The sequence below is a fragment of the Rattus norvegicus genome, chromosome 2, assembly GCF_036323735.1.
Source record: "Rattus norvegicus strain BN/NHsdMcwi chromosome 2, GRCr8, whole genome shotgun sequence".
Classification (NCBI taxonomy): domain Eukaryota; kingdom Metazoa; phylum Chordata; class Mammalia; order Rodentia; family Muridae; genus Rattus; species Rattus norvegicus.
In genome coordinates, this window is record NC_086020.1 from 229,576,356 (window position 1) to 229,600,382 (window position 24,027).

General features: G+C 42.5%; 1 protein-coding gene across 9 annotated transcripts in view; it reads left to right on the forward strand.

The window, feature by feature from the left end:
- Positions 1-256: 256 nt before the first annotated feature.
- Adh6 (alcohol dehydrogenase 6 (class V)) overlaps positions 257-24,027 on the forward strand; it is a 31,748-nt gene continuing 7,977 nt past the window's right edge. The window contains exons 1-9 of one of the 9 annotated variants that reach the window (XM_063281977.1): positions 260-349; positions 4,037-8,713; positions 8,808-8,933; positions 9,345-9,446; positions 10,543-10,684; positions 19,638-19,725; positions 19,830-20,046; positions 22,475-22,735; positions 23,875-24,013. In XM_063281977.1, the coding sequence (XP_063138047.1) occupies positions 10,543-10,684; positions 19,638-19,725; positions 19,830-20,046; positions 22,475-22,735; positions 23,875-24,013 (847 nt within the window). In that variant the 5' untranslated portion in view covers positions 260-349; positions 4,037-8,713; positions 8,808-8,933; positions 9,345-9,446. Of the gene's footprint in view, positions 350-4,036; positions 8,714-8,804; positions 9,447-10,542; positions 10,685-19,637; positions 19,726-19,829; positions 20,047-22,474; positions 22,736-23,874; positions 24,014-24,027 lie in introns of all 9 variants that reach the window. The other 8 variants (XM_063281974.1, XM_063281976.1, XM_063281975.1 and 5 more) reach the window with 8 other exon arrangements.

Here is a 24,027-nt window from a genome sequence, read left to right on the forward strand (position 1 = left end):
TTCCAGAACAGTTAAAATGGCCTTTGCTTAGTAGTTTCTTTTAACTCAGTCTTATACAATTAATGCACTTTGTCTATTTGATATATTGTGATAAAAGTAAAAAAAAACTAATTAAAAACAAACACCTCAGTGCCAGCTGAGCGTGATGGGTTTATAGATGAACTATAACAGTACAAATGTCACAGCACAGGTCAGGCAGGGCTGTGATTGGAGAACCAGCCAGCACGAATGCTATTTATCCAGAGTTCACAGCACAGGACACAGAGCATTCTGGGTAGAGGTGAAAGGCCAGAGTCAGAAGGACACTTCCAAAGCGAGCTTCCCAAGGAAAATGGGCACCCAGGGAAAGGTAAGAGGATAACCTCTCTTGGCATCTGGCTGCTGCTGCTTCTGCTGTGTACTTTTACTTTACTCGGGTTACACTCGAGGCACAGCGACCGAAGTCAGCTGAAGGGATAGGAGCGTTCCCTAAGCTAGAACTCTGCTCTGGGCAAAACAACTCTGATTCCTAAAGTGTCCAGGGTGTCCCATGTGATTTAAAGGGGGTGGGGGCGGCTAGGAGAAAATAAGTTATCCATGCAGAGAATGTGTTTCTCCCCCATTAATTTTTCTTTATTGAATATTTTTTATTTAAATTTCAAATGTTATTCCCTTTCCCGATTTCCCAGACATAAGCCCCCTATTCCATCCCCCTCCCCTTCTATAAGGGTGCTCCCTCCCACCAACCCCCAACATGGGGGTCCAACCTTAGCAGGACCAAGGACTTGTGAACGGATGGGAAAAGTAGACTCCATGTGAGGACAGGCAAAGGCTTTTCAATGTAAGGAGAAAGTGATAAACATAGAGGTGGGGTTTTTTTCTTCCATTTCAAAATCTCTTGTAATGAATATACATGGCATTTGTGATATAAAAATAACAATTTAAGCCATAATTGAATATTGCCTAAGAACAGTGAAGAACCAAGTGTTCAAATGGTCAAAAAAATTTATACCAACAGTACAAATAATAGTTAGGACAAAGAATTATAGGCTTTCTTTCCATTTTAATTATATTTGAAATTAAAAGTGTAATCTGAGACCGAAGAAATCAATATAGGAATTAATTATAAAACCTTGGGTGTTTAGTTTCTTTGCATGCACTTTTCCTCAATTCTTTTACAAAAAGCACAATTTTTTAAAAATTTTTATTAGATATATTTCCTTACATTTCAAATGTTATTCCCCTTCCCAGTTTCCTGTCCATAAGCCCCATTCCCTGCCCTCCCCCTCCCCCATAAGGGTATTCCCACCATATACACCCCTTTATTGCCCCCCCAATATTCCCCTGTACTGGGGGTCCAACCTTGGCAGGACCAAGGGCTTCCCCTTCCCCTCGTGCCCCAACAATGCTATTCTCTGCCACATATGCAGTTGGAGCCCTGGGTCAGTCCATGTATAGTCTTTCAGTAGTGGTTTAGTTCCTGGGAGCTCTGGTTGGTTGGCATTGTTGTTTTTATCAGGTTGCCAGCTCCTTCAACTCCTTCAATCCTTCCTCTAATTCACCCCAAGGGCATCCTGTTCTCAGTTCAGTGGTTTGCTGCTAGCATTGACCTCTGTATTGAACATGCTCTGGATGTGTCTCTCAAGAGAGATCTATATCCGGTCCCTTTCAGCATGCATTTTCTAGCTTCATCAATCTTATCTAGTTTTGGTGGAGATACACACACACACACACACACACACACACACACACACACACACACACACACTGACCACGTGTGGGTCAGGCTCTGAATAGCCATTCCTTGAGTTGCTGCTCTAAACTTTGTTTCCATATCCCCTCCTATGCATATTTCCCCCCTTTTAAGAAGGAGTGGGAGCATCTGCATTTTGGTCATCCTTCTTCTTGAGCTTCCTGTGGTCTGTGGATTGCACCTTAGGTAATTCAAACTCAAAAAGCACAATTTTATTTCATTTATATTTTACTGATAAATTCATTGTGTAAATCTTCCTTTCCAGATTTTTTTTAACCATCTGCAAACCTTAGTTGAATTCAGTTTAGTGAATATAGAGTCAAACTTTCTTTTCTAACAGTTCCAGAGTGACAGGAATATCTGTTGATCCAACAGCCACACTTTAATTTCTGGTCAAGCTTTACCATAACATTACAGATTAATTAAATATAACAAATTAGTACACCTGAACTTCTGGGCGGTCAATAACCACACTTGGAAACCTACACTGATGAGGTCAGAGAAATTAAAACAGAATATCTTCTCCCTTGTTATAAATATTAGCTAAGTCCCAGGGAACTATACAACATCTTTCAAAATGCTCTGTAACTGGGGTTTCGTCTGTTCTCTTGTTTGGGGGGCTTTGTATAAGCCACTGAATGGACTTTATCCAGTGTCCAGTCTGCCAGGAGGTTGGTCAACACAGGGAAAATGGCAACAGTCAAGAAGACCTTTGGCTCATCCTCACATAGATGGACTAAAGGCAAAAGAAGGACTAGATGAGCCACGGACTTCTCCCAAGCCCAAGTCATACAGGAGAACCAGGTCTTCAACTGCTCTTGGAAGGAAACAAAAAGATACATTTTAACCACCTACATGATCTTAAATACCCAGCAGAAAAAAAAATGAGAATTAAAATAATCAATGTTCTTTAACAGCTCAATAAACTATATAGTCCTCAGACATCATACATAACCATATGAGAGATTATTTGGACAAAATTCTCAGTAATTAATCTCTTCCTGACAAATATACACACTGCCCAGATACAAGACAAGACCTTAGCTTACTTCAATACTGTGATGTCTTTCTCTGTAGAGGAAGTGAAAGCAGCCCTATATTCTTAAATATTGAGGCCAAATCTTAAATTTTGTGTTTACCAACAACAGCACACTATCTTTAGATGTGTACTTCTGACAGCTGTTGTGTGTCTTTCTGCACTCGAACCCTTCATGTGAAAGACTCACGGAGTGGGGAGACCCTTACTCAAGTCTCGGGATGACACGACCCCCCAAGAACTCACTAGAGACTGTCCTTGATGCAATTGAAAGACCACCAGGGTGGGGAAGACCCCCACTCAAATCTCAAGGTGACGCAACCCCCCAAGAACTCACGAGAAACCGGTCTTGATGTAATAAACAAGAGGTGTATTTGGGGAACCAGAGCTCTGGGGACGACACATATCTCACACAGGAGACAGAGGAGTCGACCCCAAGCCCAATTAGGGGAAGGGATTTATAGGGAAAATTACATAGGCAGTTAGCAACAGTCACACAAAGCAATTTCATTGGTTTACAACTTGGGTTCAGTTCAACTCTAGGCCACCCTGCTTCTGGGGCAAGCTGACCCTAGTTCTTGTTTTTCTCAGGACTGTTTAGTCAGGCCTTATATGGCCAGACTATTTCCCCAAAACATGTTATGTTATTCTTTGCTGTGAGGTACACTTGTCCTCACAGCAGGGTCAGTGGGAGATAGTTTAAAATCTTTATTCTTTCACAATCACATGAGGTTTATTGATAGGGACAAAAGAAACCAGTGCACTGGGGTCGAGACTCGTATCCCTCACAGGGATAGAGGAGTTATACCTCAAATGACTGGGAGAAGGGGTATTTAAAGGAAAAAGCATACTGAATCACAAGGAAGAACCTCCTGTTTCTCATGATTGTTCTTTAAGATTTTAATCTAACTTTATGGTTAACCAGTTCCTGCTATTATGGTCAGCTGCTACTATGGTCAGCTGCTATTACGGTTAGCTAGTTCCTGGAACAAAGTGGCTGAACCAGCTGGTGCAATTACTCTTTCTGTGATCAGCTAGTTCCTGGAACAGGCAGTTCCAGGGCCCGACTATTTTTCTTTCTTTTGTCTTCAACTTTTGTCTAGGGGGCAAGTTCAAACTTTTACCTTTCGCATGTTTGCTGATAAAAGTAAACAGCCAAAGGCTATGTTGTCAAACTCAGGTTGAAAAATTATTCAGGACACCCAAATGGTGGGTATCCCTGGACATTGTAACGCAATCCTATTTTAAAAAATACACTTCTCTTTTAGATTACCAATGAGCTGCTGCCGCCTGCTTGTGATGTTAACAGCTAGCATCTGGGTTTCTCTCAAGTTTGGCCCATGCTAGCCACCTCCACTGGCCATCGTAGCTGGTCCATGGACTTAGGCATCTATTGCTGAAAGTGCACTAACCATGGGACAGTTACCTTGACTGACTTCTACATTTCCAAGCGTCCACTCCCTGTGCAGAAGTCTGTGTAGCAAACAACTGATTACACAGTTACACTTTGATCTGGCAAATATGAGTTACATCAATCAAGGTGTAAAAAAGAAAATGTATCCTTCTACAGGGTTCTAGAATGAAGGTTATGATATAGTGTCCAGACAGCCAGACAACTAAGTTTCAGGATACTAAATATCTTATTAACTTGTGTTAATCATAATGTGGAAAAATCTTCCTCACTGACTGTCTCTTCCTCATGAGGATACAGTAATAGAAACTCAGCAACTGACTTCTGAACGTAAATTGGCTGGTGAAAGGCTCCTTGAACTCCTGAGCCAGACTAGTGGCTCCTCCACGATCTACATCTTCTGGTGAACAATGGTGGCAACAAAATCACCAGTCTTGTCAAAAACTCACGAAACCTGCTGAGGAGTCTTAAAATGGCTTTCTCACCTATTCTCTTTCTCTGATAAAGGCAAAGCTGCCCCGACTATTTTTCTAACTCCATTCTCAGTAGAATCACTGAAATAAAAGTCTCGCTTGTCCTATGTTACAGGTGCTACTCAGGTGCATGGTGCATTCCTAAAATACCTGCTACCACCAAACAGATGCTATGTTCTGAGTCTTAGCCATCACCTAAGCATTACCTTGGCCTCTTAGATTGATGCCTCTCTGAGGAAATCTGGCTACTGCCCCTTCTGCATCAACCATATCATTAGCTCAAAACAGTTAAGAGTGGTCTGCACCCCCAAATCCCTACAGTACTTCACATCCCAACTGCAGTTTCCCCTCCCTCCTCTCTCTCTACTCTCCTCCTTCCAACACCCGCGCCCCAATCCACTCCTCCCTGTCTCTTCAGAAGAGTGAAGGCTGCTCATGGATATCAACTAGCTTTGGCATAAAAAGTTGTAGTAAGACTAGGTGCATCTTCTCCTATTGAGGCTAGTCACCCCACTAGAGGGAAAGGGTCCCCAAAGGCAGGCAATAGAATAAGAGACAGCCCATGTTCTTACTGTTAGGAGTTCCAAATCAACACCAAGCTACACAGCTGTTACATATGTGCTGGTGGCATATTGTTGATTGTTAGCCAATGGTCTTAACCACTGAACTATCTCCAACCCAGGAATTTTCTTAACATACCACGGTGAATAAAACTGAAAATGGCCATCAACATATGTGTGACACCATTAAATCCACACTAAATTAGGTCTTTACCAAACTAGGTCAGCACGTCAGAAAAGTAAAGTTGCACATCAATAATTCCAGATCATACTTCATGACCCAGAAATAGAAGAGTAGAATAAGACCAAGGCAAGGAGAAGGGAGAGGAAGCAGGAGAGGTAACAGCAGAGGCTAACACACTTAAAAACAGCAAGTGATCGAGAACATGAATAAAACAATGAGAAGGTTCTTAAAAGAACGCACTTAACAAAGCTCTGGTAAGCTTGAAAGGAGACCATCCTGGGTAAGGAAGGGAGATGTTCAACTTCACATTTTGTGTTCTTTCCCTGGGTAAACCTACCATATACGGTCATAAGAACCTCCCACAGGCAACAAGAAATGTATACATTTACAGGGATTTGAAAAAAACCGGTTAATAGTTATCTGACTTGAATAATTTTAGTAATAAGCAATAAGAAAGTATTCATTTACAGGGATTTGAAAGAAACTGGTTAATAGTTATCTGACTTGAATAATCTTGATAATTATTTGACAGTCCTTTTTCCCATTAATTCATTCATTTATTCACTTTACATCCAGATTGCAGCTCCCTCCTGCTGGTACACCCCCACATGAACCTTCCCCAACCCCCCCTTCCCTTCATTCTGAGAAGGGGGTGGTCCACCCTAGGTACCAACTCACCCTAGCACCTCAAGCCACTGCAGAACTAGGCACATGTTCTCCCACTGAGGCCAGACAAGACGGCCCAGTTAGGGGAACAGGATCCATGGGCAGGCAACAGAGTCCAGGTAAGCAACCCTGCTCCAGTTGTTGGGGGACCTATATGAAGACTAACTACACATCACTACATATGTGCATGGGGCCTAAGTCCAGCCCATGTATGCTCTTCAGTTGATGGTTCAGTGTCTGGGAGCCCCCAAGGGTCCAGGTTAGTTGACTCTGTTAGTCTTCTTATAGAGTCCCTATGCATTCCAGGGACCTCAGTCCTTCCACCAACTCTTCCACGAGGCTTCCCAGCCCCATCTGATGTTTGGCTGTGGGTCCCTGCATCTTTTCTCATCTGCTGCTGGGTAGAGCCTCTCAGAGGACAGTTGCGTTAGGCTCCCGTCTGCCAGCATAACAGAGATCATTAATAGGGATTGATTCTTGCCCATGTGACCTCAAGTTGGGCCAGCCATTGGATGGTTTTCCCTCCATCCCTGCTCCATCTTTGTCCCTGCACTTCTTGTAAGCAGGACACATTTCGGATCAAAGGTTTTGTGAGTGGGTTGGTGTCCTTATCCCTCTACTGAGCGTCCAGCCTGGTTATAGGAGGTGGCCACTTCAGGCTCCATATCCCCCACTGCTAGGAGTCTCATCTAGAGTCCCCCCCATAGACTCCCCGGAGCCTCCTCCACACCAGGTCCCTGATACATCCTAGAGACAACCGCACCCCCTTCACCAATGTCTATTCACTCTCCTTGCCCTCTCTCTCTCCCAGGCTCTCCCTACACCTGATTCCCCCCACACACCTCACTCCCCTCCACATTCCCTCCATCACCTCTGATGACTGTTTTATTTCCCCTCCTGAGTGAGGTTCAAGCATCCTACTTTGGGCCTTGCTTGTCATTTAGCTTCTTTGAGTCTGTAGATTGAAGCGTGAGTATCCTGTGCTTTATGATTAATATCTACTATAAGTGAGTACACAACATGCATGTCCTTCAGAGTCTGGGTTACGTCACTCAGGGTGATATTTTCTAGTTCCATCATTTTCTTGGAAATTTCATGATTTCCTTATTTTCAGTAGCTGTATAGTTTTCCAATGTATAAATGAACCACACCGTTAAAACTCGATTCTTTGGTTGAAGAGCATCTGAATCATGTCCAGTTTCTAGCTACTATGAATAAAACTGATATGAACATAGTGGAACAAGTTTCCTTGTGGTCTGGTGGAGCATCTCTTGGTTATATTCCCAAGAGTGGTATAGCTGGACCTTGAGGTAGGGCTACTCACAATTTTCTGAGAAACTGTGAAATCCATTTCCAGAGTGGTTGTACAAGTTTGCACTCCCACCAGCAATGGAGGAGTGTACCCTTTGCTCCAAATCCTTGTCAACATGTGTCCATTGGGCTTTTTTTTTATCTTAGCCATTCTGAAGGGTATAAACAGAATCTCAGAGTCATTTTGATTTGTAATTCTTGGAAGACTAAGGATAGTGAACATTTCTTTAAGTGCTTCTCAGCCATTAGCGGTTCCTCTGTTGAGAATTCTCTGTTTAGCTCTATATTCCATTTTTTAATTGGGTTATTTGGTGTGTTGGTGTCTAATTTCTTTTTTTTTTTTTTGGTTCTTTTTTTCGGAGCTGGGGACCGAACCCAGGGCCTTGTGCTTCCTAGGCAAGCGCTCTACCACTGAGCTAAATCCCCAACCCCTCTTGAGTTCTTTATATTGTTGACCTTAGTGCCTGATCTGTTGGTGTCCTGTTCAGGAAGTTGCCTCCTGTGCCAATGTGCTCAGGCTGTTCTCCCACTTTCTCTTCTATTTGATTTAGTGTAAGTAACTTTACACTGAGGTCTTTGAGACTTGAGTTTTGTATAAGTTGAAATATAGATCTATTTGCATTCCTCTATGAAGTGGAAGTCTCTGGTTGTGTCATGTGATGCAGACTCGCATGGTATTTTGATGAGGCAAGACCCATGGAGGACATGTGATCTTTGAGAGGGTATAAGTAGGACTCAAGAGAGAGGGCAGGGTGCTTACATAACTAGCTGTGAAACTCTTGCTGGCATCTTCGCTGATCTTCACTTTGTTGAGAGAGGCACAGAAGAGAACCCTGATGTTCCAGCTGGTGCTGGTCATTCTGCTGACTGATTCCAGCCAATTTGGCAGAGGCTTGGCAGTTTCTGCTGGATTATGCCATCCTTGCTGATCTGTGTTTGGTGACACTTTTAACCTGGCATTACTGCTGGTATCCTGGTATTTTATCCTGACAGAGATTGGAATCGCCCTAAAGAACTACTTCTAATCAGGCCCATATCCCCTTGTCCTACTGACCGTCTTTTCTCCCTTACCTTTGGATGGAGAGCTAGAAGTGGGGGGCGGTGTTGAAGTGTTTGAGAACCCTTTTTAAAATAAGTGTTGAGAAATCTAAGCCTATAGGTGGCACTCATCATGGCTTCGGCATAATGGGTAATTCCGCATAGGACTTGCCATGTTAAAAGAGAGAGGAAAAAATTGCTATCTGGTTCATTTGCCTCAAATGTGCTCTGTATTTTTAAGGGTCATGGGTCAAGGTCATAATAAAATGCTGATTCGTGAAATGATCAAAATGGAACCTGGGGTAAGTGATTAAACTGATATGCAATTTCTAAGGAAGTAGCTTATGCAAATAAAAGTCTGGGCTTGCATCTGAATGAGAAAGCTATCTCCAGCAGATCACAGCGCTGTCAGCTTGCATTCATCACTGACTCCGAGTCATTTTTCCACCGCTCCCAAACACCCGTCCTCAGGACCCTCTTGCAAGATGAGGCTGGCACAAGGCGTAATACCACAACTCTGAAGTAACTAGTGGTCTATTTCATTCCTAATAATAGCACATACATTGTGAGGATGGGTGGCAGGGGCCTACAATGGCAGCCCAGAGATGCGGAGGCAGGACGATCACAAGTTCAAAAGCAGACTGGCCTACAGAACAAGACAGTTTCAGCAGAGAGAGAAAGCTATCCGTCCATTTATATGTGTGCTTTCCTATAAATATAAACGACATTTGCTACACTGACTTGAATATAGAAGCTGAAAGCAGAACAAAAACAATACACTGGGGTGGGAGCCACCACCTTCAGTATAGATGTAGACTTTTTCCTTTTTTTCCTCTTGAGTATGGGTGAATTAAGTGCTTTCTGGTAATGATTGATGTAAGAGTCTTCCTAAACTTACTCACATCCCTGTCCCTCTTCATTTGCTGTACCCAGGTGATCAGATGCAAAGCCACTGTGCTCTGGAAGCCTGGAGCCCCACTTGCCATTGAGGAGATCGAAGTGGCCCCACCTAAAGCAAAGGAGGTTCGAATAAAGGTAAAACAAACTCAGCATTTCGACATCAAAACCAAAGCCGTTCACCATTTATCCTCCCCAGAATTTTCTATATGAAAATAAAACTACATATTCTTTTGCCTAGAAGATGTTAGGGAGGATTAGTACATTTTTACACTGCTACGTAGAATAAGAAAACCAGTTCACTTTTTAAAAGCTTAGTCACGCTCTTGGAATCACTAGGGAGCTTGGGAAATGCTAACTGCATCTCATCTCAAATTATGAGCCCATCGGCTGGGCGTGGCCCCCATGCCCAGGTGATTCTAAGTGGCTCCCAGCAAGTTAGAATGCAGTCCATCTGACTTGTGGTTCAAGGTCAATAGATTATTTTCATTTCAGTGGTGGAGTGTATGTGTTCTTTACTGATGTACTATGGAGAGAGAGCTCTTTCTACATTGCCTTACCGACACGATCTATAGTGTCTTCTGCACCCTTCGGCGGTATCTATTCTTTACTGAGTGAAGCATATGTCATTTAGCAATCCCCAATGACTACACGCCAACCAGGTCGCAACTCATCCCAAACAAACAGTTTTGGACTCAAAGACACCCAACCATTATCTGACAAGGTTCAGTCTGATTCTCTCACCTGTGCATTTGATCCAAAATACAGAGCAGTGCAGATTATGGTGAGCGGTGGAGAGGCTGAATGGGGGTAATCCTGGTAGCCATTATTATTCAGATGATTATGATAGATAAAGGTAGAAAACCCGCCTTCTGTAGATAACGGGACAAAGCCAGCTGAGAGGAATAATAAACACAGACCAGAATTGTGGGTGCATCTCTAGAACCATGAGGTTTCAATGTACGTCTGATCGCCGCGTCACGAGCACAACACCATTAGGACTTGCAAGGAAGTGGGACTATTAACAAAACTTTAAGGATCTTTGCAAGATAAACTGAAACTTTAGCTAAAATCGGGAGTAAAGGAAGAACACTGGGTTCCTTTACACAAACAACTCTTACAGGTGCCAATGGTGAGAGCCGAGTAGAGGTGAGCGAACTGGGAACCTCAAGAGAACATCGAGTCTGAAGCCTTCACAACAGACCAACCTCTATTCTCTGTGCTTTCCACACAGATGGTGGCCACAGGAGTCTGTGGCACAGACATAAAACATCTGGACACACAAGAACTTTCTAAGTTTTGCCCCATGATTATGGGCCATGAAGGAGTTGGGATAGTCGAGAGTGTGGGGGAAGGAGTAAGCAGCGTAAGAACAGGTAAGACGCAAAGCCCATCTCGGAGAAACTGCGAGACTTGGAACCCACAGCGGGAAACAGACTAAAGGCCATCCCTCGGACGTGTCATGATGGAGCAACCAAAATGAAAGGCGGAACACTACCCACTTCTGCAAGGAGGAGTCGTAGTTGTTTCTGAGTTACAGCACAACTGTAGTGGGGTTTATTCGTCACATTTATATTTTGACGTAGAACGCACCAAATCTATACCCAATAAAGGCACAAGGAAGGAGGAAAATTACAGAAAATTGGCAAACTGGAATGCACTGCTGAACAATTGTTTAATTAAAGTGAGGGCAATGGCCTATATTGATGGGTTGGGTCTCTTGGATCCCCTTAATCAGAAACTTGAAGGGAGGTGTCCCTTCATGGGCATTGGGAGTTCAGATGGCCTATGGCTCCTGGAGGAAGTGCTGTCACCTTATGTGACAATTAAATTTAAACTGGGTGTATGGGTGTGTGTGTGTGTGTGTGTGTGTGTGTGTGTGTGTGTGTGTGTGTGTTTAGATATGTACATGTTTGTATATATATATATGTGTGTGTGTAAATGTGTGTATAGTATGTATATAAGTGTATATATGTATAGATATGTGTATGTAGGCCTGTGTATGTAATGCATGTGTGTATATACATATTTGTTACATGTTTATTGTTAAGTAAGCTTATCAAATAATCTTTCATCATGGCTTTTTCAAATATTTAGTCTTGTTTGTCACCCCTCACTCTTTCTCCCTGTGTATCCCCTATTTGCCCCTCCCAGTTTAATCCTCACCCCTTTCTTCCCTTCCCTTCCCTTCCCTTCTCCATTACATCATTGTCCTACAGCCTTCTCTCTGGAACAACTTCCCTCTGCCTCTCCCATGGCTCCTTCTGATTTCCTGGCTCCTGGGGTTATTTCAGGTTTGAGAGTCAAATTCATGGATTCAGAACTAGGGTCCACAGACAGAAGAGAACACTTAGTGTTCGTTTGTCTTTCTGGGTTCTGTTTGTCGATGAGTCTATTTTCCAGGTCCACCCATTTATCTGTAAGCAGCTGGAAATGATACTGTTGTGTGAATGAATTGTGTTTCCTTATACTTTAGTCAGCTGACGACCATCCAGGCAGCTTCCATTCTGTCTCTATTTTCAGTAAGTCCAATGAATATGGTGGGCAAGTACGTGGGAGTCAAATATAGAGTCCTGTGAGCTTATGCTGAAGAACAGGGTGATGGTTTGAATATGCTTGGCCCAGGGAGTGGCACTATTTGGAGGTGTGGCCTTGTCAGAATAGGTGTGTCACTGTGGGTGTGGGCGTTAATACCCTCATCCTGTCTGCCTGGGAGTCAGTCTTCTGCTAGCACCTTCAGATGAAGATGTAGAGCTCTGAGCTCCTCCTGCGCCAGGCCTACCTGGATGCTGCCCTGCTCCCACACTGACTATGGTGGACTGAACCTCTGAACCTGTACGCCTGCCCCAATTACATGTTGTCCTTTATAAGACTTGCCTTGGTCATGGCATCTGTTCACAGCAGTAAAACCCTAACAGTTTAGCTGGGTCATACCGTAGATAAACCTTGAACTTTTTGAGAATTCTCCATGCTCATTTCCAAGGTGGCTGTGAATGCAGAGCGGATTCTAGTCTACAATGCTACCAGCAGGAACTGGGACCTCCCTTTCCCCGTGTTTCACTAGCATCTGTTGACAGTTGGTTTCTTGATCCTAAGCCTTTCTGACTGGGGTAAGATGAATTTGCAAAGGTGTTTAAATTTGAATATGCCTCATTGCTAAGGTGGGCGAACAACTTTTTATGGCCTTATTCTTGTCTATTTTTACTTCTTCTTTTGACCTCCGTTGGAGTCCCTGTGGTCAGTCCAATGGTTGGCTTCGAGCATCCATATCTGTATTGGTCAGGATCTGGCAGAGCAGAGCCTCTCAGGAGACAGCCTTATCAGACTCCTGTCAGCAAGTACTTCTTGGCATCAGCAATAGTTTCTGGGTTTGGTGTCTGCATGTGACATGGATGCCCATGTCAGCAGTCTCTGGATGGCCTCTCCATCAGGCTCTGCTGCACTCTTTCTCCCTGAATTTCTTTTAGACGGGAGCAGTTCTGGGTTAAAATTTTGGAGATGGGTGGGTGGCCACATCCCTCAACCAGGAAGCCATGACTAACCTCTGCATATGGTCTCAACAGGTTTTCCCTCCCCTTTGTGGGGTCAGCTAATGTCGTCCCTGTGGGGTCCTGGGAGGCTCTTGCTTTCCTGGTATCTGGCACTTTCTGGTTGCTACCCACAGTGCCCCGTCCCCCACTGCTATACACCTCTGTTCAATTTCCTGACCCTCTGTACATCTCCTCCCATAGCTGATTCTGCTCCTCTTTCCCCCATACCTTCTTCTCTCCCTTCCAAGTCCCTCCCACCTTCTACTTCCCTTGATTGGTTGTTCCCCCTTCTTAGTAGGACTGAAGCATCCCCTTGGTCTTCCTTGTCTTGAGCTTCATGAGTCCGTGAGTTGTATAATAGGAGTTCCAAGCTCTTTGCCTAATATCCACTTATCAGTGAGTTCAAGCCATGTGTGTTCTTTGTGACTGAGTTACCTCAGTCAGGATGATATTTTCTAGATCCATAAATTTGCCTGGGAATTTGATGAAGTCATTGATTTTGATAGCTGAGTAGTACTCCATTGGGTAAATGTACTACATTTTCTGTATCCATTCCTCTGTTGAAGAATATTTGGGTTATTTCCAACTTCTGGCTATTATAAATGTGACTGCTATGAACATAGTGGAAGATGTGTCCTTAGTAAATGTTGGACCATCTTTTGGATATACCCAGGAGTGGTATAGCTGGGTCCTCGAGTAGTACTATGTCCAATTTTCTGAGGAACCTCCATACTGATTTCCAGAGTGGTTGTACCACCTTGCAATCCCACCAAAAAATGGGAAAGTGTTCCTCTTTCTCCACATCATTGCCAGCATCTGCTGTCACCCAAGATTTTGATCTTAGTCATTCTGATTGGTGTAAGGTGAAATGTCAAAATTGTTTTGATTTGCATTTCCCTGAAAACTAAGGATGCTGAACATTTCTTTAGGTGCTTCTCAGCAAATCGATATTCCTCGGTGGAAAATGCTTCGTTTAGCTTTGTTCCCCATTTTAATAGGATTATTTGGTTGTCTGGAGGCTAACTTCTTAAGTTCTTTGTATATATTAGATATTAGCCCCTCTATCAAGTGTAGGATTGGTAAAGATCTTTTCCAAATCTGTTGGTTGCCATTTTGTGCTTTTGACAGTATCCTTTACCTTACAGAAGTTTGCAATTTTATGAGGGCTCATTTATCTATTGTTGATCTTAGAACATAAGCCATTGGTGTTCTGTTCAGGAAAATTTTCTCCTGTGCCCATGTTTTCAAGGCTCTTCCCTACTTTCTCTTCTATTAGTTTCATGGTATCTGTTTTTATGTGGAGGTCCTTGATCCACTTGGGCTTGAGCTTTGTACAAGGAAATAAGGATGAATCAATTTGCATTCTTCTACATGCTGACCACCAGTTGAACCAGTACCATTTGTTAAAAATGGTGTCTTTTTTCCACTAGATAGTTTTAACTCCTTTGTCAAAGATCAAGTGACCATAGGTGTGTGGGTTCATTTCTGGGTCTTCAATTCTATTCCATTGATCTACCTATCTATCTCTGTGCCAGTACCATGTAGTTTTTATCACGATTGCTCTGTAGGAGAGCTCAAGATCAGGGATGGTGACTCCCCCAGAAGTTCTTTTGTCGTTGAGTATAGTTTTCACTATCCTGGGCTTTTTGTTATTTCAAATGAATTTGAGACTTGCTCTTCCTAACTCTACAAAGAAGTGAGTTGTAATTTTGATGGAGATTGCACTGAATTTGTAGATTGCTTTTGGCCAGATGTCCATTTTTACTGTATTAATCCTGCCAATCCATGAGCATGGGAGATCTTTCCATCTTCTGAGATCTTCAACTTCTTTCTTCAGAGACTTGAAGTTCTTGTTGTGCAGATTTTTCACTTGTTTGGTTAGAGTCACTCCAAGATATTTTATATTATTTGTGACTATTGTGAAGGATGTCATTGCCCTAATTTCTTTCTCAACCTGATGCTCCTTTGAGTAGAGGAAGGCTACTGATTTATTTGAGTTAATTTTATATCCAGCCACTTTGCTGAAGTTGTTTATCAGCTGTAGGGGTTCTCTGGTGGAATTTTGGGGGTCACTTAAGTATACAATGATATCATTTGCAAATATTGCTATTTTGACTTCTTCCTTTCCAATTTGTATCGCTTTGACCTCCTTTTGTTGTCTGATTGCTCTGGCTAGAACTTCAAGAACTGTATTGAATAAGTAGGGAGAGAGTGGGCAGCCTTGTCTAGTCCCTGATTTTAGTGGGATTGCTTCAAGTTTCTCTCCATTTAGTTTAATGTTGGCTACTGGTTTACTGTATATGGCTTTTACTATGTTTAGGTATGGGACTTGAATTGCTGATCTTTCCAAGACTTTTAACATGAAGGGGTGTTGAACTTTGTCAAATGCTTTCTCAGCATCTAATGAGATAATCATGTGGGTTTTTTTTCCTTTGAGTTTGTTTACATAGTGGATTATGTTGATGGATTTCTGTATATTAAACCATCCCTGCATCCCTAGGATGAAGCCTACTTCATCATGATGGATGATCATTTTGATGTGCTCTTGGATTTGGTTTGCGAAAATTTTATTGAGTATTTTTGCATCGATATTCATAAGAGAAAATTGTTCTGAAGTTCTCTTTCTTTGTTGGATCTTTCTTTGGTTTAGGTATAAGCGTAATTGTGGCTTCATAGAAGGAATTGGGTAGTGTTCCTTCTGTTTCTATTTTGTGGAATTCCTTGGAGAGTATTGGTATGAGGTCTTCTATGAAGGTCTGATAGAATTCTACACTGAACCCATCTGGTACTGGGCTTTTATTTGTTGGGAGACTTTTAATGACTGCTACTATTTCTTTAGGGGTTATGGGATTGTTTAGATGGTTTATCTGATTCTGCTTTAACTTTGGTACCTGGTATCTGTCTAGATAATTGTCCATTTCATCCAAATTTTTCAGTTTTGTTGAATATAGTCTTTTGTAGTAGGATCTGATGATTTTCTTAATTTCTTCAGATTCTGTTGTTATGTCTCCCTTTTCATTTCTGATTTTAATTTGGATACACTCTCTGTGACTCTGGTTAGTCTGACTAAGGGTTTATCTATCTTTTTGATTTTCTCAAAGAACCAGCTCCTGGTTTTGTTGATTCTTTGTCTAGTCCTTTTTGTTTCTACTTGGTTGGTTTCAGCCCTAAGTTTGATTATTTCCTGCCTTCTACTCCTCTTGGGTGTATTTGCTTCTTTTTCTTCTAGAACTTTTAGGTGTACTGTCAAGTTGCTAATGTATGCTCTCTCCAGTTTCTTTTTGGAGGCACTCAGAGCTATGAGTTTTCTTCTAAGCACTGCTTTCATTGTGTCCCATAAGTTTGGATATGTTTTGCCTTCATTTTCATTAAACTCTAAAAAGTCTTTTATTTCCTTCTTTATTTCTTCCTTTACCAAGTTATCATTGAGTAGAGCATTGTTCAGCTTCCATATATATGTGGGGTTTCTGTCATTTTCGTTGTTATTAAAGAACAGCCTTAGTCCGTGGTGATCTGATAGGATGCTTGGGATTATTTCATTCTTCTTGTATCTGTTGAGGCCTGTTTTGTGACCAATTATATGGTCAATTTTGGAGAAGGTACCATGAGATGCTAAAAAGAAGGTATATCCTTTTGTTATAGGATGAAATGTTCTATAAATATCTAGTAAACACATTTGGTTCATAACTTCTATTAGTTTCACCGTGTCTCTGTTTAGTTTCTGTTTCCATGATTTGTCCATTGATGAGAGTGGGGTGTTGAAATCTCCCACTATTGTTGTGTGAGGTGCAATGTGTGCTTTGAGCTTTAGTAAGGTTTCTTTTATGAATGTAGGTGCCCTTGCATTTGGAGCATAGATATTTAGGATTGAGAGTTCATCTTGGTGGATTTTTCTTCGATGAATATGAAGTATCCTTCCTTATCTTTTTGGATAACTTTTGGTTGAAAGTCGATTTTATTCAATATTAGAATGGCTACTCTAGCTTGTTTCTTGGGACCATTTGCTTAAAAATATGTTTTCCAGCCTTTTACTGTGAGGTAGTGTCTGTCTGTGTAACGAGGTATGTTTCCTATATGCAGCAAAAAGCTGGGTCCTCTTTACATATACAGTCTGTTAGTTTATGTCTTTTTATTGGGGAATTGAGTCCATTGGTGTTAAGAGATATTAAGGCATCATGATTGTTGCTTCCCATTATTTTTGTTGTTAGAGGTGGAATTATGTTTGTGTGTCTCTCTTCTTTTGTGTTTGTTGCAAGGAGATTACTTTCTTGCTTTTTCTAGGGTGCAGTTTCCCTCCTTGGGTTGGAGTTTTTCAACTATTATCCTTTGTAGGCCTGGATTTGTGGAAAGATATTGTGTAAGTTTGGTTTTGTCGTGGAATATCTTGGTTTCTCCATCTATGTTTTAGAGTTTTGCTAGATATCGTAGCCTGGGCTGGCATTTGTGTTCTCTTAGGGTCTGTATGACATCTGCCCATGATCTTCTGGCTTTCATAGACTCTAGTGAAAAGTCTAGTGTAATTCTGACAAAACTGCCTTTATGTTTTGTGCATTTGCTGTTTTGAGTATTATGCAACAGGAGGAATTCCTTTTCTGGTCAAGTCTATTTGGAGTTCTGTAGGTTTCTTGTATGTTTATGGGCATCTCTTTCTTTAGGTTAGGGAAGTTTTCTTCTATAATTTTGTTGAAGATATTTACTGGCCCTTTAAGTTGGGAATCTTCGCTCTCTTCTATACCTATTATCCTTAGGTTTGGTCTTCTCATTGTGTCCTGGATTTCCTAGATGTTTTGGGTTAGGCCTTTTTGTATTTTATATTACCTTTCATGGTTGTGTTGATGTTTTGTATGATATCTTCTGCCCCTGGGATTCTCTCTTCTATCTCTTGTATTCTGTTGGTGATGCTCGCATCTATGACTCCTCATCTTTCCTAGGTTTTCTATCTCCAGGGTTGTCTCCCTTTGTGATTTCTTTATTGTTCCTATTTCCATTTTTAAATCCTGGATGATTTTGTTCAATTCCTTCACCTGTTTGGTCATGTTTTTCTGTAATTCTTTAAGGGATTTTTGTGTTTCCTTTTTTAAGGGCCTCTGCCTGTTTACCTGTGTTGTCCTGTATTTCTTTAGGGGAGTTATGTCCTTCTTAAAGTCCTCTATCATCATCATGAGATGGGATTTTAAATCTGAATCGAGCTTTTCCAGTGTGTTGAGAGTATCCAGGTCTTGCTGTGGTGGGAGAACTGGGTTCTGATGATGCCAGGTGGCCTTGGTTTCTGTTGCTTAGGTTCTTGTGCTTGCCTCTCACCATCTGGTTATCTCTGGTGTTAGCTGTTCTTGCTGTCCCTGACTGCTGCTTGTCCCTCCTGTAAGCCAGTGTATCATCACTCCTGAGAGACCAGCTCTTTCTGGGCAGAATCTAGGTATGGATAGCTGTGGCACAGGGTCAGCTCCAGAGCACAGACAGAAACTGGAAGGATCCTGTCCCAGGTTGTTCCTTGGTTCCTGTGTCCTGAGGGATCCAGGCAGGTCCCTCTTGGACCAGGTATTTGAGCAGAAGTGGTGGTCTTGCCTGTGCTCTCAGGTTTGTCAGCACTCTTGGGAGTCCAGCTCTCTTCTGGAAGGATTTGCATATGAAGAGCTTGGCATAGGGCCAGCTCTGGGGCCTCTCCTTCTACTCCTCCTTCTATTTCTTCTTCTTCTTTTTCTCCTTCGTCTCCTTCTCCTCCTACTTCTCATTTTTTTTGAGGAAGAGGAGAAAAAGGAAGAGATATGGGTCTAATTTCATTCCTCTATATTTGGACATCCAGTTTTCCCATCACTAGATTTTTGCCAAGTATCCAATGACTACAATAATTATATACACTTAAGGTTGGGTCTTCTATTCTTATCCACGTGACCACGAACATTACAGTGCTGTCATAGAAACGTAAATATCATATGATACGCAATACAGCGTTGCTGTTTTTGTGCAGGAGTGTGTAGGCCGTCCTGGGTCTTCCATGTGAATTGTAGGATTATTTTTGGGAGGGGAGGTTTCTATTTTCATGAAGGATGTCATGGACAGGTTCATAGGGATTACACTGAATCTGTAATTTATTTTGATGTGATGGTCATTTTCACAATGATCCAGCTGCCGACCCACAGGCATGAGAGTCTTTTCCTTTTTCTAATGTCCTCAATTTCTTTCTTCTCAGTTTTGGTGTTTTCATTGTGGGGGTCTTTGACTTCCTAGAACTAAACCAGAAGAGCCTAAATTCTAACAAAGCTTTAAAATTACGATTTATAACAGATTATAATGCTTGGCCGGAACTTACAATAAATCAGTCAACAAGCTCACCCCAAGCAAACACTCTGATCACCCCTCCTGATTTGAACAAAGAAATACAAAGAGTCATATTGATATCAGGAAAAGGCTTTACGGTTGGTTGCAGATCGCCTCCAAACCCATTGAGGATGGTGACATCAGTCTCAGCATCATAGGATGTGTTTATAAAAAGATAAAGAGAGGAAGGGATATGTTTGACGGAGGTGTAGTGAGGTTAGGGTTAGGGTTCTTAAAAGCACATAACTAAACTGCTTGCCATGGTATCCCAAGTGTGCCTTACAAGGTGGGCAGACCCAGGCCAGCTCCTAGAGACTCAGCCATGCCTGGATGATGACACTTACAATATCTGCTTGTGATCAAGCACAGTTAAATGTGGGAATAACTCTCCATCATCACGTTCTCGGTGGTTTGCTATTGAGATCCTAAGAGACAAGACTACTCTGCTACTTCACCCTAATAAATCACTTTGCATTTCTAGGTGATAAAGTTATCCTATTATGTATCCCTCAGTGTGGGGAATGCAAAACTTGCCTGAATTCCAAGAACAATATTTGTACAGAAATTAGGTAAGATTCTATAGCTGCCTTTGTCAAAGTCTAATTCAGTCTCACTTGAGGAGATTTATGCGTTTTAATAAAAAGTACAATTTGTTTCCTTACATCTATCAAAGACTGTCAAAGACACACCTGGCATCTGAAGGCACCAGCAGAATTACCTGCAAGGGAAAGTTAGTGCATCAGTATATCGCTCTCGGCAGCTTCTCGGAATACACAGTCCTAAAGGAAATCTCAGTCGCCAAGATTGACGAAGGTGCACCTCTGGAGAAGGTGTGCATAATTGGCTGTGGGTTTGCCACTGGGTACGGCGCTGCCATCAACTCTGCCAAGGTGAGGACCACTGACATCCATACAAGTAGAATTAGTGAGAACAGGTGAAACACCTCTCACATCAGAGCACTGCCTGGTCATACCACCAGAAGAAACAGACGTAAGCTTACTGCTAGGCACTGTTGCGTTGACTAAATTATTTGATTGCCTGCACAGGCACTCCACTGCCATCCAGGAGCAAAAGTATACAGACTTTAAATATAATACAACCGTATCTTTCCAGTCTCCAGTTCATTTCATTCAACGAGCAATAGGAAAGCTTTTCACAGTTCATCTGGGAGAAACAAAACAAAAAACAAAACACAAACAAACAAACAAAAAACTCATCAAGTTTCCATTGTTAGCTTTCTGTCTAAGCTCCATCCCTAGAGTTACCTGGCAACAGCCAGGGATGCCTGATACTATAAAAGGGGCAGCTTGCCCTCCTCTCTCTCTTGCTCTCTCCTGTTCTTACCCTCTTCCCCCTTTATCCCCCCTTCCCCCTCTGTCTCCACATGCTCATGACCAGCTTCTACTCTCCTCCTCCTCCTCCTCCTCTTCCTCCTCCTCCTCTTCCTCTTTTTCTTCTTCTTCTTCTCCTTCTCCTTCTCCTTCTCCTTCCTCTTCCCCTTCCCCTTTCCCCTTTTCCCTTCCCCTTCCCCCTTCCCCCTTCCCCCTTCCCCCTTCCCCCTTCCCCCTTCTTCTTCTTCTTCTTCTTCTTCTTCTTCTTCTTCTTCTTCTTCTTCTTCTTCTTCTTCTTCTTCTTCTTCTTCTTCTTCTTCTTCTTCTTCTTCTTCTTCTTCTTCCCTGAAGTTTATACTGCCATCATGTGGCTGATCCCTCAGGAGGAAGGGATGCTTCAACATGGGCCCACAGAGGCACCCCCTTCCCCCAAACTTCACCACACCTCCATAGAACATATCCCCCTCTCTTTATCTGTTTACAAAGACATCATACATTCTAGTTGAATAGTATATTAATCAGAAGTAATGCTAAAGGAGGCTGAAGATGTACAGCAAGGATGGAATACATGCCTGGTGTGCACAAGGTCCAAGTGTAGCAATAAATAAGAGCTAGCAAAGTAGTGACTGCACCAGCCAGGGAATCTCACCCTTGATTGAATAGGCCACAGTTAAACTCATTCTCCTCTTCCTCTTCCTCCTCTTCTTCCTCCTCCTTCTCTCCTTCCCTCCCTCCTCTTCCTCCTCCTCCCCTCCTCTTCCTACTCTTCCTCTTCCTCATCTTCCTCTTCCTCCTCTTCCTGTTCCTCCTCCTCCTCCTGAAATATTGCTCTAACCTCCCCAGCTTCAAGTCTTTCAGGGGCCATTGATATTTAAGCCTTTGCATTGTCCACTGTCCTTCAGCCTCAGTGCTACACACAGAGATTGGGATGTGTCTCTGTCTCCTGTATGTCACTGTGAGAAGATACCTACAACAATCACATTTTGAGGAAGGAGAGTTTATCTTATTCACTACCTCAGACATGTGGTCCATGCTGGTTTGGCTCTCTAGCATTGGGGTGTCATGGGGCAGTAAGCTGTGGCAGGTAATGCAGAGTGGGACAAAGCTGGAATTCAGGAGCAGAGGAAAGACATAGGATACAAAAAGAAAGGTGAGCTGGAGCCCTAGAATCTCTGTAGAGCGTGTGCCTGAATGTTCTCTTTCCACTAGGCTCCTTCAAGAGGGTCTGCTACTTACTCACAAGTCAAGAGCTGAGGAGTAAGCCTTTATCACATGTGTCTTTAGGGCATGTTCAAACTGCAAACTATAACAGGTAGGAAGGGTTTGATTTAAATTGGTGCCAAACTGCATGCTGCTCAAGAAAAAAGAAGGAAGGAAGGACAGAAGGAAGGAGAGACAGAAGGAAGGAAGACAGAAGGAAGGAAGGACAGAAGGAAGGACAGAAGGAAGGAGGGACAGAAGGAGAGAGAGAGAGAGAGAGAGAGAGAGAGAGAGAGAGAGAGAATTGATTGCATCAGAAGTGATGACTCTGATAGTTCCCAGATACCCAGAAGAAAAGAGAAAGAGAATTTGCAAGAAGATGAAGGAGGTATTTGAAAGAACTCAAAACTCTCTTACAACTAAGGAAATCATCTGCCCCAATGAAAGATCCAGGAAGGTTTTATTGTGTTACTTCTCCTCATGCTAATTCCTTCCTGAGACTTGAACCCTTGTAGGTAGGTTTTTGTTACTGCACTATAAGTATCGCACACCTAGAAATAGCCTGAAGAACTAAGATTCTCTTGATGTATTTTACTTGAAAACGTCCTTTCCTTCTGTCTCATGGAAAGCAACTGCCTTGGCCTCCATAGGTCGGTAAGGACACACAGGACTGGGGAAAGTGCACTGGCAGAGGCTCCTCAGTTGTCATGTGTCGGCTTCACTCTCTACCACAGAGAAGGAAAGTTCGCCTTCCTTTTGCTTTTTGAGTTTCTGCCTTTATGCCTAGGTGACCCCAGGCTCCACCTGTGCGGTGTTTGGCCTCGGAGGTGTCGGTCTGTCTGTCATCATTGGCTGTAAAGCAGCAGGAGCAGCCAGGATCATTGCCGTGGACATCAACAAAGACAGGTTTGCGAAGGCCAAGACAGTGGGTGCCACTGACTGCGTCGACCCACGGGACTTCGAGAAACCCATTGAGGAAGTTTTATCCGATATGATAGATGGTGGCGTGGACTTCTGCTTTGAGGTCACTGGGAACACAGAAGCAGTGGTATGTGACCTTTGGAAGTGAAAATTACCAGTATATTACACCAGTTGTTGCTTACTATTTTAACATAGTGAGAATACTACATTTCCTTCCACATTTTTCTAATTTCCTGTGGGCCACCACATGCCCATCGCGACATGCCCACCAGAGCCCTGTCCATTCACTGTCCCACTCAAATGACAGCTCTGCTCTTGAGTTCATTTTTCCCTCTCTGTTCCCACATACATCTCCTTCAATTAACCATATAGAATTCCCACTCAGAGACTGCATAACAACAAGTAGCCTGAGACGACTATGATGTTCAAGGCAAATAACTTAGATGAGAACAGGCTTTACCTAATTGTCCTAGAGAACAATGAATGACCTTCTTCATTTCACTAAGATCTTTCATGTTAGACGTAAGCTTCTGAAACAAGACAATCCTATCCTCACCTTGATTCAATGGGTCACTTCCAAAACATGGAGAAAAACAGTAGTGATTTTTCTGCCTGAACATGGTTCATACAAGGAGATAAAAGTGAAAGGCAGTCAGTCACGTCAGACTCTGAGGAGAGTCTTCCTTTGGTCTTGGATGTATTTTTGTTGCATGGAAGTTACATAGAAAGCAAAGAGGATTCCTTTCCAAGCTTGGTCTTTTTTTCCAGCATTCAGAATTTTCTTACGGTTCACTGTAGATAATCCTCTCACCTGAGGAATACACAGCAAAGCCTTTATCCCAGCCTTGTTCTGAGAAATAGCTTTGAAAATCACTAATGGGAAGATGGCAGGTAGCCATTTTATTAGCATGTCATCTCATGCAAACATCTGAATATCCCATTTTATATGTAGAAGAAGAAAAACATCAACTCCAACCACCCACACTATCATTCCTTATAAAAACAATAATTTTTGTTACCACAGCTGTAACGGTCTTCTTCTTTATTCTGTTTGTTGAATTCTAAAATGCCAAGGGCTATTCTAGGCAGAAACAATATCTTAGCTATGTTATAGAACATCTTTATAATATCGATACAATTTCAAAAACGAAAGGGGAAGCCAGAAAGGAACTCATAGGCCATTAAGCAGTCAAACTGGGCAAGACTTGTGTCTGACTCTGACCTCCGTGGTTTATCCCTTTTCTCTCTCGCTTTGCTTCACAACAGGGAGCTGCCCTGGGCTCCTGTCACAAGGACCACGGGGTCTGCGTGACTGTTGGAGCCCTAGCATCTTTCACCAGTACACTCAGCATTAGAAGCCACTTGTTCTTCTCAGGACGCATTCTGAAAGGGTCTATTTTGGGAGGTATGTATGGAAGA